The 16,859-nt window shown below is 37.8% G+C and overlaps 1 protein-coding gene and 1 long non-coding RNA gene across 2 annotated transcripts; both read left to right on the top strand.

The window, feature by feature from the left end:
- The first annotated feature begins 500 nt into the window (after nucleotides 1-500).
- Nucleotides 501-3,608, top strand: LOC118434490. Its single transcript, XR_004834078.1, has 4 exons — nucleotides 501-657; nucleotides 744-1,012; nucleotides 1,076-1,173; nucleotides 1,246-3,608. It is a non-coding gene; the product is annotated as an uncharacterized LOC118434490 (long non-coding RNA).
- Nucleotides 3,609-4,678: 1,070 nt separating this feature from the next.
- LOC110853473 (myosin heavy chain, muscle) lies at nucleotides 4,679-16,617 on the top strand. The gene is made up of 27 exons (XM_022101744.2): nucleotides 4,679-4,829; nucleotides 4,966-5,108; nucleotides 5,180-5,278; nucleotides 5,358-5,501; nucleotides 6,705-6,861; nucleotides 6,938-6,970; nucleotides 7,041-7,222; nucleotides 7,309-7,372; nucleotides 7,917-8,119; nucleotides 8,191-8,328; nucleotides 8,497-8,766; nucleotides 9,018-9,104; nucleotides 9,188-9,320; nucleotides 9,383-9,513; nucleotides 9,598-9,748; nucleotides 10,078-10,122; nucleotides 10,204-10,211; nucleotides 10,444-10,649; nucleotides 10,720-12,149; nucleotides 12,220-12,294; nucleotides 12,514-13,009; nucleotides 13,556-14,087; nucleotides 14,386-14,898; nucleotides 14,965-15,154; nucleotides 15,735-15,985; nucleotides 16,295-16,316; nucleotides 16,390-16,617. The coding sequence occupies exons 2-27, from the start codon at nucleotides 4,998-5,000 to the stop codon at nucleotides 16,548-16,550; spliced, it is 5,832 nt and encodes a 1,943-aa protein (XP_021957436.1). The 5' UTR covers nucleotides 4,679-4,829; nucleotides 4,966-4,997; the 3' UTR covers nucleotides 16,551-16,617.
- Nucleotides 16,618-16,859: the final 242 nt, after the last annotated feature.

The following is a 16,859-nucleotide window of genomic DNA, read 5'->3' as shown; positions in this document are numbered from 1 at the left end:
TTTGCTGAACGGAGACCTTCCCGAAGGAGTAGAAAATAGTTGGTTGAAGTTGAAGATGGACAGCAACGCTATGCTCAATAGATCGATTGGAACCCTAGGAAACTCTTCTCGTCCACCAATTCCCTATAAACAGAAGGTACCGGGCCAACCTACAGGGCTAACATTTATGGCTATATTTAACGAAGATGAATTCGCCTGTCGGCAGCACGATGGAACTGGATTTCTCGTAAATACTAAATTTTAGTCATTTAATGTAGCGATCTATGATGGTGTAGACTATGCAGGAATATTGTCGTTCACGTAGTTGACCCTTCACAATCCGCTTGATTACGCCGACGTCCGAAGATTTGGTTTCAAACTTGCGTTCGGCATGGAAATATCTATCGCTGTAACACCACATGTAATTCAGGCCGATGATGATATCAGAATTTTGAAACCGGTTAAGCCAAAATGAATAAAGTATGAGGGATATAAATACGACCCAAATTGCATTCCTTAATTAATAATTCCAGGAAAATCGTGACTGTTACTTCTCGGACGAACATGCACTCGCAAACTTGATGTATTACAAGAACTATACGCAGACAAGGTGCCAAGAGGAATGCATTGCGAAACGAGTCTACGAAAAAGTTGGCTGCAAGCTCATTGCAGCTCCAGGTGAACCTTCCGTTCTAGTTTTTTAGATCCATCGATATCATGAAAAACATTAAAATAAATTCTTATGTGATGAATAATGTATGTAGGTCATCCAGGGCAAGTCTTATGTTCACCAGACATGTTGAAATTCGTCGAAAATGAGACAGGCATATGCGATAATTGAATTTGTTGTAAATATTATATGGAATGAATATACGTTTTTATTTTTAGTCGCAATGTATAATGCTGGATTACATGATGAGTGCCCACATTGCTTGAAGGATTGCTTCAGTATAACATATACAGCAGTACAGGAATCTCAAATCCCGCTTTCTGTCCCTTACCAGGATGACGTGATTAAAAACCTGAAATTGAAGTAAGTGGAAAATTTATAGTATTTTTAGTATATCTCAAACTAATCAATAATCCATTAATATAGCGAATCTGCCCAATTTTCAATCGTTCACGTCTACTTCTCAACAAAGACAGTTCTGGGAAAACGTCGAAAACTAACATGTAGTTACACCGAAGCTGTTGGTAATGATGTAAAAGTATAAAACAATCAATCAAAATTTGTTTCGTCAGTTATTAACTATAATTTCCATTCAGGGATTGTTGGTGGGAACGTCGGAATATCTAACGGATGGACTGTGCCCGCCCTTGTCAAGAGCATCATTCGGTTTGTTGGATTTGCCATTTGGCCACTTAGCCTTTGGCTGTTTCGATGGCTATGGCGAAAGTTGGTGGCACTCGTAGGTTGCATTAAGGCTTGGATGGGAAGGCCAAGCCATACCCAGGTGTTTCCAATGACATAAAGAATATCCTGCACACTAAAATGTATGCATAGAAAAGTTTACACTTGATTAGGGATTATTACTGAGAAAACTAAATCGTTCCAAAGTGATTTCACTTATGTAAACAAAATTAATTCCCACAAAACTATACGTTTAAGATAGATGACAAATCCCCGTAAAAATTTATCCTGCGTAATATCCTTGCACTATTGGAAAAATTAATCTTTCATGGTATTAAGCAGATTAGATTCCTTAAAATTAGTTATGTATGCAAATTGATCATGTGTAGTGTATTTTCAGTGATAGATAAAGTAGATAATGTGCGACATATGTAAAGCAAACTAAATAGCCAAAGGTAACTAGCAAAGTTTAGTATGTGTATGTATGTTGCACATGAATTAGTCGCAAATACATAGATAAAACGAAGTACATAGATACGTATGTATAAATATCAAATGAGAAAAAATTGCAAAGTTGTCGACATTTAGAAGACGCTTTACCCAATCTTAATACTTCGCTTTAAGGCTATAGAAAAATTATAAAACAAATTTACGTGTGCATGCATGCATATGAAGTGTATTACTGTGAAGTATTTTAATCAGTTACAATTGTGAATTGAAGTCTAAAAATCACATGATCTGTCAAAGTAGTCAACAATTAGAAACTGTCGAGGAAATACATTTGTAAGTAGCTTGCCTTGTAAAGAAATCAATGAGTGAAATGTAAAGCTGTCCCAATCATCTACCTAAAATCAATTGAGTGGTAATCTGTATGTGTAAGAAATTAATGCTATTAATCTCCTTAAAAATGATCACGTCATGTGTAGTATCCTTGCACTGGTAAAGAAATGAAATAACATGTAAATCAACTTGATAAGCAGATGTATGTAGCTGTGCTTAATATTGAACTCAATATGCTAGATAGAATTTAAATAATATGAATCGCCATTAGACGAGGCTTTGCAGTCCAACTTCGCTAAAGCAGTCAAAAAATCTTGAAGGTATACATACGTAAACATGTAGTATATTCATTAGTCAAAAATAGATCAAAAACAGTAAAGATAGGTAACGCTATAAAAATAGCAAAGTAGTCGACAAGTAGAAAACCGCAATTATATAGTTATTGCTTAATAACTAATTAAGAAAAACGAGTGTTTGCCATTTTATTAAAATTTATGAGAATTGCACTGCCAGAAAAAAATGCAATATTCAAATTAATGCCATTTCTTGACAAGGATTTAACTAAAATGAGCTAAATGTAAAAAACTGTGTTGTCGACAAGTAGAAAATTGCTACTATTATTATAGTGCTTGATATGTAATTAACTAAAACAATCACTGGTCACTTTAACACATAAAATGTAGAACCATTTCACTCCCTGAAAAAAATGAAATATACAAATAAGCACCATTTCTTGACAAGGATTTAACTAAAATAAGCAAAATATAAAAAAACTGAAGTAGTCGACAGATAGAAAATCGTAATCATATCACTACCATTAATATTTGATTAAGTAAAACAATCGCTTGTCCCTTTAGTAAAATTTGGAACAATTTCAGTGCCGAAAAATTCAATACGTAAATTAATGCCATTTCTTGACAAAGGTTTAACTAAAATAAGAAAAATATATAAAAAACTGTGTAGTCGACAAGTAGAAAATCGTAATTATACTGCTACTATTATTGCTTGATATTTACATAGATAATTAAGTATTTAAATCAATCGGTTGTAATTTTAGTAAAATTTAGAACAATTGCACTGCCGAAAATAATGCAATACGCTACGCATAATACCATTTCTTTACAATGATTTAAGTAAAATGAGTTATGTAAATGTAAAAAGAAACTGTCAAGTAGTCGACAGGTACATTTACAGAAAACTGTGATTATATTGTTATGCATACATAATAAGTACCATTATTGCTTAAAATCTAATTTAGTAAAACAATCGCTTACAATTTAGAACAATTTAAATTCCTTACATTAATGTAATACGCAAGTTAATTTCAATGCGTTTCGCAGATTTAAATATGTGTATGTATGTATTTAGGAGCGTCTTGACTTTGTTAATTTCTTAATTAATTTCATAAGTTTATGTAGTTCCAGGCCGCAGATGATTTTCAAACTTCATGCGTACATCTGTATATATGTAACCATTTTTTTCGTTATTCCTCACTAAATAATTTGCAATTGGATTTATATATTGAAGTCAAAGCAATATATAGATGTAATAAAATGCATGCATGTAAAACTTTCTGTGTCAAGCCAAGCAAATATTTATTTAACACCTGGGCATTCCTAAAATTAATACAAACTAATTTTATACCTGGTACATACATAATAGTGGTCATTGTTCTTACAACATTGCATGCATATCAGCTTACTTACATATCGATGTACATACACATGTGCATATAAAAATAATCCAGAATGTATGTATACATGTGTACAGTACAACATACATGCATTCATGCACATACATATGTGCATGTGCAAATCATGCAAAATCATATTACATTTAGATAACATTAGCTAGGTATTTACATATATTCATATGAAATGAATCCACATGGTAATACAAACATACATAAATATTAGCATATTGTACATACCCAAATCATGTAGTGCTCATATGTACAAAGGTTTTTTAATTCCACATTGGAGGTATGGTAGTTTAATTATTGCAAAAAAAACTAGACAGCTTTCTCCTTCCATACAATTCATTTTAATTCTAACACGCTCCGACGTTATAATGCTACACATACGAGTATTTATGTATTTCTTGTACACATACATACCTATATACACATAAATGCATCTTCTAATTAACTTATATTTAGAATTTGCACCAAAAAGGAAACCTTTCTCATCTTTCTTTACACACATATCTGCATATTTTACCTTCAACTATCCAGTTGTATCGTCTTATCACCTCAGTGACACTTTTTTGTATTCCATTCTGCACACATACATCTGTCTGTCTGTAAAACAGCATGACTTCGGTAAGTATTTCGGCCACCAACATTTCCATATTTGTCGGAGTACCCAAAATTACGAAAAAACAGTAAAAATCCTTAAAACCTTAGACCAAATTTTACATAATTTGAACTACAAATTAAAATTACTATAATATATGCACCCTCCCCTCACTTGCATGATTGATGCCCATCATTAGCAACATAAGTACACGTCCTGACTGCACACAATGCTTTGCTAACTAACTGTTCGGGAGTGCAAGTATCGAACAAGAGGAGATGAAAGAGGGATAAGAAACAAGTCATAATTTTGGAGCAGCTTATTTTTAGCAGGGCTCACTAAACCTCAGTCCTCTCTGCAGACTCGACACAGCCACATCTCAACCAACAACTCTTTGTCTCGAAGCGTCATCCAATTTTCATAAGGTAAGTGATAAGTCAAAACAGAATTGATTTCGTAAAAAAATGAAAACAATTTCGAAAATTTTCATTTAATGAAAATTTTAATTTGTGAATAAATTTAAAAAACATATTTAAAATTTTGCACATTTTTTAAATTCAGTACATCCGTCGCTACCCCCACCCAATTTCGAGATGGTTATTGAGCAGAAATTCAAGGAGGGGGAGGAGCCCGACCCGACCCAGTATCTTTTCATCTCCCTCGAAATGAAACGGGCCGATCAGACGAAGCCGTACGACGCCAAGGTTATAAATTTCCTAAAAAAAATAAAATTTCAGAAACATTCAAAAAGTACTAATTGTCAAAAAATGTTTAGACGACTTGTTGGATCCCCGATGACAAGGAATGCTTCGCACTTGGCTGCATTACAGGCACCAAAGGTGACAATGTGACCGTCAAGTTGCCGGACGGAAATGTATGGAAATTCTTGCTTAAAATTAAAAGTGCAAAAAATAGGCTTCTTAAATATTTCTAATTTTGTTATGCAAATTTAGGAGAAAGTATTCAAGAAGGCGTTGGTGGGTCAGGTCAACCCCCCAAAGTACGAGAAGGCAGAGGACATGTCCAACTTGACTTATTTAAATGACGCCTCCGTTCTCCACAATTTGCAGCAGAGATACTACAACAAACTGATCTATGTAAGTGTGCATACAAAATTTCAGCCACATTTTCACTAATTAATTAATAATCATCAAGCATTCTCCATCTTTCAAAAACTGTACAATTTTTAGAATTTTTTCAGTTAAGATTCCCATAATTTCCTTGTTTGTGTGTGGATTTATAGGAATTTTCATAAAACTAGTATTTTTTTAATCGGTTAATAATTCCAACATATCAATGAGACAATTCATGCAGTCATTGGTAACTTGTAAAATCCAGGCGTTTTGTAAAATAGTTTTACAAAATCAAAAGACGCCCTTGATTTCAGTTTAAAAAAATATACTAGCAAATTTTTCTTGGAAATAATTGCAAAATTTTGTAAAATTTTTTAAGTTTAAGGAATTTACTGATTTTACAATGTTACCAAGAAGACGGCATGATATCATTTTGTCCAATGCTTAAAAATAATTTGCATCTGTGCAACATCTCTCGGACAACGAGATATCGTCGTTTCCAAATTCTGAAACCCAGACAAATATTTCTTCCTTCTTTATGAATGAGGTCTTGGCTGAAATATTTGTATTATTAGTTTTGTCTCTGAAATGACTTGGACTTGGTGACGAGCCAAAAGCATAAGTAACAAAAGCGCTGGAAGGCGAGAAGAATGGATCATCGCCTCATTATGCACGCTGGGCAGAGGATCTTTAAGATTTATTTTTAGCAGAAATATTCCACGCTCATTCATGAAACCAAGAAAGGAAATATGACATTCTTTTACATATTATACGCTTAATGAGCATTTTTGGTCCCAACCTCATTCATTATTGGATATTGGAAGTTGCAAAAAAGTTTGCATACATATGTACGAAAAAATTCAGGAAAAATTGTTAATGAGACCGATCCAGAACATTATGCAGTGCAATTTTTTATAATTAATTACTGTGCGTCAACCTCTTATTTCACGTCCCAATCCATTTAGCGTAAAGTTAATCTCAAGAAATGAAAACATTGTAATTTTTTAGTAAACTTGCGATGTTATTAATAAAACATCATATTCCTCCAGAAAAAATTTTGATATCGGAAAAATTTTACAAAAAATTAAATATGTGTGTTAATGCGTCAATATGCATACATATATTGCCATGTAGATCATAATACTGTAAATATGTATATGTAAATTAATCAATAATTAATTAGTTAATTAATTAATTAATTGCAATAATCTTCTTCACTTAAATCAGACGTATTCTGGCCTTTTCTGCGTCGCTATCAACCCCTACGCCCGTTACCCGATTTACACCCAGAGGGCCATGAAGATCTACCACGGGCGGAGGCGAAATGAAGTCCCACCCCACATTTTCGCCATTGCTGATGGTGCCTACTCCGAAATGATGACGAGTAAGTGGGGTCAACTATTTGAATTATCGAGTTATTTAAAATTCCTGCCCTTAAAAGCATAATTGTTCCCTTGCAGACCATCAAAACCAGTCCATTCTCATTACCGGAGGTAATTATTTGTTTTTTAAATTGGTTGTTTACTCTGATACAGGTGATGGAAAATGAGCAATTATTTCCAGAGTCTGGAGCCGGTAAGACGGAAAACACCAAGAAGGTCATCGCCTACTTCGCCAGCGTCGGCGCGTCTGGAAAACCTGACGAGAAGAAGATCTCCCTTGAGGACCAGATCGTCCAAACTAACCCCGTCCTCGAAGCCTTCGGTAACGCCAAGACCACGCGTAATGATAACTCGTCCCGATTCGTAAGGGAAAAATTGCTTACATAAATTTTTATCGTAAGAAATTATGAAATAAGCAAATATGTAGCAATTAAATATGTGTTGTGCAGGGTAAATTTATCCGTATCCATTTCGGACCATCCGGAAAATTGGCTAGTGCTGACATTGAAGTTTGTAAGTTTCGATTGTTTAAAATTCCGTGCAAAAAAGTTAAAGTGCTTTAACAGATGAAATTATTAGTTATTAAAATTTTCTGCAAAACTTTTTGCAACAACAAACGCAACCATTGCATATCAACTTCTTAAGTAGGTATTAATAGAAATTACCATTTCTTAAAATGCAATCATGTTTTCGTCGAAATAATTAAATTCCTGCAACTTTTACACGTTTTTACATATCACATAAATTGGCTTAATCAATCCTCGACTTTCACTTTTACTATCAAAGTTCTTACGTTTATTTTTTAATTTTCCGAAAACTGACCATTTACTTTTTTGCACAAGAGAAATTGCAGTTTAATAATTTTCCCCAACTAATTGTACTTACCTATGAAACTTATAGTTCCTGAAAATGGAATCTCTTACTTAGCAAATAAATTTTTTCCGTTTTTATACCATAATTTTTATACCATTTTTATACCATATTTTTGTACCATTTTTATTATTTCGTTTACATATTAATCTCTTCTCAACTTTCACTTATCTATCTTACTTTCCAGACTTGTTGGAGAAAGCTCGTGTCATTTCGCAGCAACCTTTAGAACGGTCGTACCACATCTTCTACCAAATTATGACAGGCTCTGTGAAAGGGTTGAAGGAGAAATTGCTCCTCAGCAATGACATCCTCGACTACCATTTCGTCTCCCAGGGCAAAACCACTGTCCCAAGTATCGACGATTTCGCCGAGTTGGAACAGACACATGTAAATATGAATTAAAAATAGTGCGAAAATTCTTACCTGAATAAAAAATTTGCAACTCTTAAAACTTACAGATTGCCTTCGAAGTCTTAAACTTTTCGGAGAAGGAACGCATGAATGTGTACAAAATCACGGCTGGCGTCATGCACATGGGAAATCTAAAGTTTAAGCAGCAAGGTCGTGAAGAACAGGCTTTGCCAGACACGCCTGAAGTAAGGGAACAAATTGTGCAAAAAATTATGCGCAAAAATTTGCAAACTACTGTAAATAACTTTAGGTCGAAACAATGTAGTACTTGTTTCATGTTAAACTTTGTATACCTACGTAAATTTGTCAAACTTGCACTGTTTTCAATTCTAATTTATTTTTGCAAATTTCAGCACGGTGAGAAAACTGGGAGCATGTTGGGCGTTGAGGGTGAAGAGATGTACAACTGCTTCACCAAGCCAAGGATCAAGGTCGGCACAGAATTTGTGGTCAAAGGTCAAAACGTCAACCAATGTTTGTACGCCGTTGGTGCCATGGGCAAAGCCATTTACGACAGGATGTTCAGATTCCTTGTCGTCAAGTGTAACAACACTTTGGAAAATCAGAACAAAAAACAGCACTTTATCGGTGTATTGGATATCGCTGGGTTCGAGATTTTCGATGTGAGTACAAAAAATATCATTTTTAGTTAATCTTTAATTAAGCGTTGTTACAAATTTCAAAATATTCGTCAATACTTCATTTTCAAATTTCGAATTTGAATTTAAAAATACGAAAACTTCAAAATTGTGAATTGAAAATGACTGTTTTCGCTAAAAAAACCATTCCTTACCAATTAAATGACACGTAAATTTCAATCTTTTTTAATTTCAATTTTTTTTATTTAAATACAAATTATTTTTTTATATTTCAGTTCAACTCGTTCGAGCAGCTCTGCATTAATTTCACCAATGAAAAACTTCAGCAATTCTTCAACCATCACATGTTCGTTCTGGAACAGGTAATGCTGCATATTAAAATAAATGCATGTGTACATAAATGTTCATAAATAATTTATGCAAATTCTTACCTTATGCAAATTAGGAAGAGTACAAGAAGGAAGGTCTCGACTGGATCTTCGAAGATTTCGGTATGGATTTGCAAGCCTGTATCGACATGATGGAGCGACCCATGGGCGTCTTCTCCATTCTAGAGGAAGAGTCTATGTTCCCGAAAGGTTTTTGATTTTTATATTTTTTCAAATTTTTGGAAATTTAAAAATTTTCATAATTTCCTTAGCCACGGATCAAACGTTCATTGAAAAATTGAACATCAATCTCCTCTCAAAAAGCCCCTGCTTTATTAAGCCTAGACCCGCAAAGCCCGGCCAAGTTGAGGCTCATTTCGCCTGCGTCCATTACGCTGGAACGGTACGCAATTACATATTTTTTAAAATCACAAGTTACAAATCATTCTCCAAAATGATTTTCAAAATTTCGACCTTAATTTAACAGGTGCCATACAACATTGCCAACTGGCTTGAGAAGAACAAGGATCCCTTGAACGACACTGTGGTCGATTTATTCAAGAAGGGAACCAACGATCTTGTCCAGTTCATCTTTGCCGACCATCCCGGACAAAGTGGTGGCGGTGATGACTCAAAGGGTACGCTTGTGACGAAAATGCGGACACTGAAAATTTTGCAAATTGAATTCGCTATCTTAATTTTGCAAAAAATATTTGCAACAAATCGTTAATTTCTTTTCTTTATTTAGTACCCCCTGATTTATGTAAATTTGTATTTCATGCACTGTTTTTCCCTAGAGTGGTCCAAACATTTTACGTACACCCTTTAAACATTTTACCCAAATTAAGTAACTAGTCTATCCCTTCAAAAAATACTACCAATTCCAAGTATCAATATTTCCCTTGATTTAACGCCCCCCAAAATTTCCAAACCTTGCCTAATTCTTTATCCAAAATATTATTCGTAGGAGGCAAAAAACAAAAGGGCTCCGGGTTCAAGACCGTTTCCAGTGGTAAGTTTCTCATTAAAAAATACTAATTTTAATACATATTACCCTTCAAATTACTAATTTTACTCTTTTCTAAAATTTCAGGTTATCGGGTTAATACTTTTCCACCACACTTTATTGTCCGTCCATTAACTGCAGGACAAACTTAATTTGTCCATAAATACTTACATATTTAGTTATAGCATGTGCGATTGAATAGTGAGTAATTTCGTGTTACCTGTAAATAATTTACTTCCTAGATTTTCACACAAATTTTACTAACCCTCCGTGGAACAATCAATAACACAACAAAAAACTAATAAATTTCCTAACGTATTTTTTCAGGAACAATTGAACAACTTGATGACCACCCTGAAAGCCACGCATCCTCACTTCATCCGTTGCATTATTCCCAACGAGTTGAAAACCCCTGGACTCATCGACTCCCACCTAGTCATGCACCAACTCACCTGTAACGGTGTGCTTGAAGGTATTCGTATTTGCCGAAAAGGTTTCCCCAACAGGATGGCCTATGTAGATTTCTGCTTCCGGTATGCAAATTTTTTAAAAAAACTTCAAATTTCCCGCCAAACTCTAATCTTTTCCCCTCTCTTCCCGCAGCTACAACATCCTCGCCTCGAAACAAATGAAGGAACAGAAAGACGACAAGAAAATCGCCACCGCCTGTTTCGACCATATCGGTCTGGACGCCGACAAATGGCGCGTCGGTCACACCAAAGTCTTCTTCCGTGCCGGAGTGTTGGGAGAAATGGAAGAGTTACGTGACGATAAGATTGCCGCCATCATGGTCTGGATGCAATCCCGCATCCGCTCCTTCCTCGTCAAGAAGCATTACCGCCCCATGATGCGCCAACGTCTCGCGCTCGAAGTCGTGCAGCGCTCGCTTCGATCCTACGTCAAACTTCGCGTCTGGCCATGGTGGGACTTGTGGAAGATTCTCAAACCTACCCTCAAAGTCGTCTGCATTGCCGACGAAATCAAAAAGTTTGAAGATCGTCTCTCCAAGGTATCTGACGCCGTTGCGACCGAAGAAGCGCTCAAGAACTCGCTCGAAGCGAAGGGAAAGAAGCTTGAATCAGAAACGAAGACCGTTCGCAACCAGCTGGAAGAACTTAAAGCGCTCGGATCCGATTTCGGCAGCAAGATCCACTCCCTCAACGCGCAAAAATCTGAGCTTGACGCACAAGTCAACGATTACAATCATCGCCTTCAACAAGAAGAAGAGGCCCGAATGCAGCTCAATCTTCAGAAGAAACGTATCGAAACGGAGATTGGAACGATGAAGGGCGAGCTGGAAGAACAAAGCGGGCGAATCGATCAGCTGGAGGGTGACACAGCTGGTAAAGCGGCGCAGATCGAGAATCTCAAGGTGGAACTTTCCCATCAGGAAGATCTTATCGCTAAATTGACTAAAGAAAAGAAGCATATTCAAGACGGTCAGAAAAAGCGGTCGGAAGATTGTCAAGCGCAAGAAGACAAGATGAATCACTTGATGAAAATTAAGGTCAAACTAGAACGTGCCATGGACGAACTTGAAGACAATCTAGAGCGAGAAAAGAAACATAGGTGCGACATTGAAAAATTGAAGACGAAGATTGAGTCCGATCTGAAAATGAATCAGGAAGCTTTGGCCGATTTAGAGCGGAACAAGAAGGAGATTGAGCAGGCCATCCAGCGAAAAGATAAGGAGATTGCGTCTCTCTCGGCCAAATTGGAGGAGGAAAATACGCTGATTGCAAAGTTGATGAGGCAAATTAAGGAACTTCAAGCGAGAATTGATGAGCTAGAGGAAGAGCTCGAGTTGGAGAGGCAGGCGCGCGCGAAGGCGGCAAAAGCAAGGTCAGATTTGGCCAAAGAGTTGGAGGATTTGGGGGGTCGTTTAGAAGAGGCGGGAGGTCAGACGGCGTCCCAAATTGAGCTGAATAAGAGACGCGACATCGAATTGGAGAAGCTGCGAAGGGAAATGGAAGAGACTAATTTGACGCATGAAGCAACTATGGCGGGAGTGAGAAAGAAGCATAACGACGCAGGTACGTAAGAATGACAACGGTTTAAAAGGTTAAGGGGAATGTTAACTATGAATTGCTTGGAATGTTTCAGTTGCCGAAATGGCGGAACGGATTGATAACTTGAACAAGATGAAGGCAAAGGCGGAGAAGGATCGCGGAGCGACGCGTAAGTCGATACGAATAATTACATTTTCAAGTTTTCTCAATTTTTGCCATGTGTAACAAGAGAGCATCAATCCATTTGAAATTTTTATTAATTGTTGACTTTCTCTCCCAGACCAGTCTAATTAAATACCTATTTAGATTAATTTCGCAATTTTTTTTTTCGCAATGTGCACCTAAAAACACATTATCCATTTCGCTCAATTTTCGACTTTCTCCACAGGATCTGAGCTTGACGAACTTCGAGCCACTCTCGATTACTCCACTAATGAGAAGGCCGGCGCACAAAAGCTCGGAAACCACTTGCAGCAACAACTTCACGAAATTCAAGTCAAGTACGACGCCATGGCGCGTCTCCTCAACGACTGCGAGCAAGGAAAGAAAAAATACAGCATGGACAATAACGACTTGGCCCGGCAAATCGAAGAGGCTGAATCCACCGCGAGCCAACTGTCAAAGGTCAAGGTCAGCTTGGCCACCCAGTTGGAGGACACGAAACGTATGGCGGACGAAGAGTCGCGCGAAAAAGCGAGTCTACTCGGTCGCTATAGAAACGTGGAACATGACGTCGCCATTCTGCGCGAACAATTTGAAGAGATCGCCGAGGAGAAGAGCGAAACTCAAAAGGCGATCAGCAAAGCGAACGCGGAGGCGCAGCTGTACCGTGGCAAATATGAGAGCGAAGGCCTAGCCAAGATTGAGGAGCTGGAGGGGGCAAAGTAAGAATTTTATTGGTTTGGTCATATACTGAAATTTCAGGGAAACAATAAATTCCCGTGTCAGTAATTACTAAACCAATTTTGCACATCTCGCAAATTGTGCGTCAAAAAATATTTAACTTGTCCAGTGTCTTCAATTTTTCAGTTGTTGCACAGCTTTATCTTAAAAAAATTCGATGTTGTCCCTAATTTATCCATTAACTTGGAAAGCTTTAATTTTGAAAAATTATTTCGCAAATATATCCTCTCCTTCACAAGTAATACAAATTTGAGGAAATCAATCGAAACTGAAACAAAATATGTAAGATTAACAGGACTGATTGTGTACTTTTTCGAAATCATATTTTACGAATCCCCTAATCCCTAATTTTTTTAAGCTTGCCAAATTTTCTAAATTTGCTGCGTTGCTAAATAAGACGCGCGTTGTCATGACTCATGAATACTAGTCACACTAAAAAAATAGCTAAAAAAATAATACAAATATTTACTTATAAAATATTCAAAATCGAAGGGTAACATTAAAATAAAACTGATTTCCGCTTTCAGACAAAAACTGCAAGCCCGCCTCGCCGAAGCTGAAGAAACCATCGAATCCCTCAAAGGAAAGGGTATCACTCTCGAAAAGACCAAGCAGCGCTTGACCACCGCCCTAGACGACATGCGCATCGAAGTCGACCGCAACTCCACCATTGTCGCCCAGATGGAGAAAAAGCAAGTCTACTACGACAACATCCTCCACGAATGGAAGAACAAGGTCAACGATCTCGCCCAAGAGTTGGACGCGTCACGCAAAGAAGCTCGAAACTACTCGACCGAGCTCTTCCGAACAAAAGCCCTCTATGAGGAACAACTCGAACAAATTGAGATTGTTCGGCGGGAAAACAAAAACCTGTGCGAGGAAGCGAAAGACATCATGGAACAGATTAACGAGGGAGGAAGGAACATCCACGAGCTTGAAAAAGCCCGTCAACGCATCCAAGTTGAAAAGGATGAACTTCAAGCGGCCCTTGAAGAGGCGGAGAGTGCGATTGAACAAGAAGAGAATAAGGTCCTCAGGGTACAATTGGAGCTAAGTCAGGTCAGTTTTGCAAAATTTATGCTAATTTATTGCACATTTCTTGCACAGCACTGCAATAAATTGCAAAAAAATTCAAGAGATAAGCGCCACCTAACGGCTCAATCTTTGCACTACAGTTAGATATGGGGATTGTCCTCTAGATAGGCCTGATTTCCCGCACGGTTGTATGAAATTATGCCTGCAAAAAAATCATAATTTCTTGCACGTGGTTCTTGCACGTGGTTTCTTTCACCGCAAACAAGAATTGCAAATAGTGTTCTAAAACACTATTTCATTCAAGTTCGTCTAAAATTTTCAGGTCCGCCAAGAAATCGACCGCCGAATTCAAGAGAAGGAGGAAGAATTTATGAACACCCGCAAAAACTATCAACGCACCCTTGACTCGATGCAAGCATCCCTCGAGGCCGAAACCAACGGCCGCGCGGAAGCCATCCGAATGAAGAAGAAGCTCGAATCGGACATCAATGAGCTCGAAATCGCTCTCGATCACGCCAACAAATCCAACGCGGAAGCACAAAAAGCCATCAAGAAGTTCATCCAACAATTGAAGGACGTCCAAACCGCGCTCGATGAAGAGATGCGCCTGCACACGGAACTCCGCGAGGAGTACGGAACGTCGCAGAGACGCGGTCACGCCCTCGCCAGCGAGCTAGAAGAGTCCCGCACCCTGTACGAACAGGCTGATCGGGCCCGCCGCCTTGCAGAGGGCGATCTAGTCACGGTTCGAGAATCGCTGAACGAGTATGGCCAACAAGTCGGCATGTTGAGCGGGATTAAGAGGAAGTTGGATAGCGAGCTGGAAGCTGTGCATGTGAGTTGATTTTTAAATTAAATTCCTCGGGAATGTATTTCTGAAGAATTATGACATTTCTTACAGACCGAATTGGAAGGTACCCTTAACGAGGCGAAGAAGCAGGAAGAAATGGCGAAAAAAGCCATGGTCGATGCTGCACGCCTCGCCGATGAACTTCGGCTCGAACAAGAGTACGCCAACACGCAAGATAAGACCAGAAAGTCAATGGAGTTCCAGATGAAGGAGTTGCAAGTCAGGCTAGAGGTCGCTGAAGGTATACAATTAAAGTTCGAAATTTTACGTCTCAAAATTGCCAATCTCAAAATTCCTTGTCTCAAATTTCCCATTCCCAATCTAAAAATTCCCAAATCTCAAAATTCCTTGTCTCAAAATCCCTCATCTCAAATTTCCCATTCCCAGTCTCAAAATTCCCAAATCTCCAAATTGCTTGTCTCAAAATCGCTTATCTCAAATTTCCCATTCCCAGTCTCAAACCCCCCAAATCTCAAAATTCGTTGCTTCAAATTTCCCATTCCCAGTCTCAAAATTCCCAAATCTCCAAATTGCTTGTCTCAAAATCGCTTATCTCAAATTTCCCATTCCCAGTCTCAAAATTCCCAAATCTCCAAATTGCTTGTCTCAAAATCGCTTATCTCAAATTTCCTATTCCCAGTCTCAAAACCCCCAAATCTCAAAATTCGTTGCTTCAAATTTCTCATTTCTTGTCGCAAAAAATTCCCAGTCTCAAAATCCCCAATCTCTAAAATTCCAAAAGTCGTCAAACCCCAAAACTTAAAACCTCCAATCTCAAAATTCCCATAAAATATGTAATACATTTAAAACTTTGCCCACAGCCGACGCCATGAAAGGCGCCAAAGGTCAAATCGCCAAGCTTGAGAGCAAACTCCATAACATCGAGGCCGAACTGGATATTGAACAAAGACGCCACGTCGACGCGCAGAAGAACATGCGCAAGTGTGACCGTCGCGTGAAAGAGTTGTCCTTCCAGTCCGACGAGGATCGCAAGAATCACGAAAAGATGCAAGATCTCTTGGAAAAGTTGCAACAAAAGATTCGCACGTACAAGAGGCAGATAGAAGAAGCGGTATGTAAAAAAAAAATAGCAAAAATAAGCTTGAAAATATCTCAAGCAGACTTGCTAATTTCTGGTGCGGCGAACCACCACACCTAAGTTAAGCAAGTGAGCGCACCGGTTCGCCGAGCCAGAAACTAGCAAGTCTGACCTCAAGGTTGTAAATTTGAAAATTTCTAAATCGCCACTACTATTAAAATTGTGCGAAATTTTTTGCAAATTTTAACGCGTAAAAATCCTTCGAATTTAAAATACCACCCTTTATAATATTTGTTACCCAAAATTTTAATCACGTGTTTTTACATTTCTTTTAATCTACAGGAGGAAATTGCCGCATTGAATCGTGAGTTAACAATTTTAAAACCTAATTTCAAAATTGAAACATTTCTTACTAAAAACTTAAATTATTTTTGCAGTCGCCAAGTTCAACAAAGCTCAACAAGAGCTGGACGACATTACCGAGCGTGCGGAACAGGCAGAGATGCAGCTTCGCGGAAACCGACCAGGATTCGGTGGGGTTGGTCAGGCCCAACATGGTCCACGCGGTCAACGTGCTCCTTCCAACATGAATTTCTAGCCTTTACCTGTATCATGAGGAATTGTAGTATGGCAATAAACTAGAATGCAATTCAATTTAAAAACCATTTTTGAGTTTTGAAATGTTTTTTATTCTGAATTGAATAGTTATCTAGCAAGTCTTTGATGCTGTGCATATTAATTTAAATTATTCTAATGCAACAAAACGAAAATCGCGGGGGAAGTTTTCCGAAGTTTTTTGACCACGTTGGGACACAGCGTTGTTTACCCTGCTGCGATGACGAGGAGTGAAAATTATCTTAAAAAGGAAGAATCCTTTAACAAAACATGTGGCACGCGAAATACGATA

This window comes from Folsomia candida, unplaced genomic scaffold (assembly GCF_002217175.1).
Source record: "Folsomia candida strain VU population unplaced genomic scaffold, ASM221717v1 Fcan01_Sc001, whole genome shotgun sequence".
In the NCBI taxonomy this organism is placed as follows: Eukaryota; Metazoa; Arthropoda; class Collembola; order Entomobryomorpha; family Isotomidae; genus Folsomia; species Folsomia candida.
The sequence above is the reverse complement of the archived record's forward strand: the minus strand, read 5'-3'. Positions and strand labels throughout refer to the sequence as shown.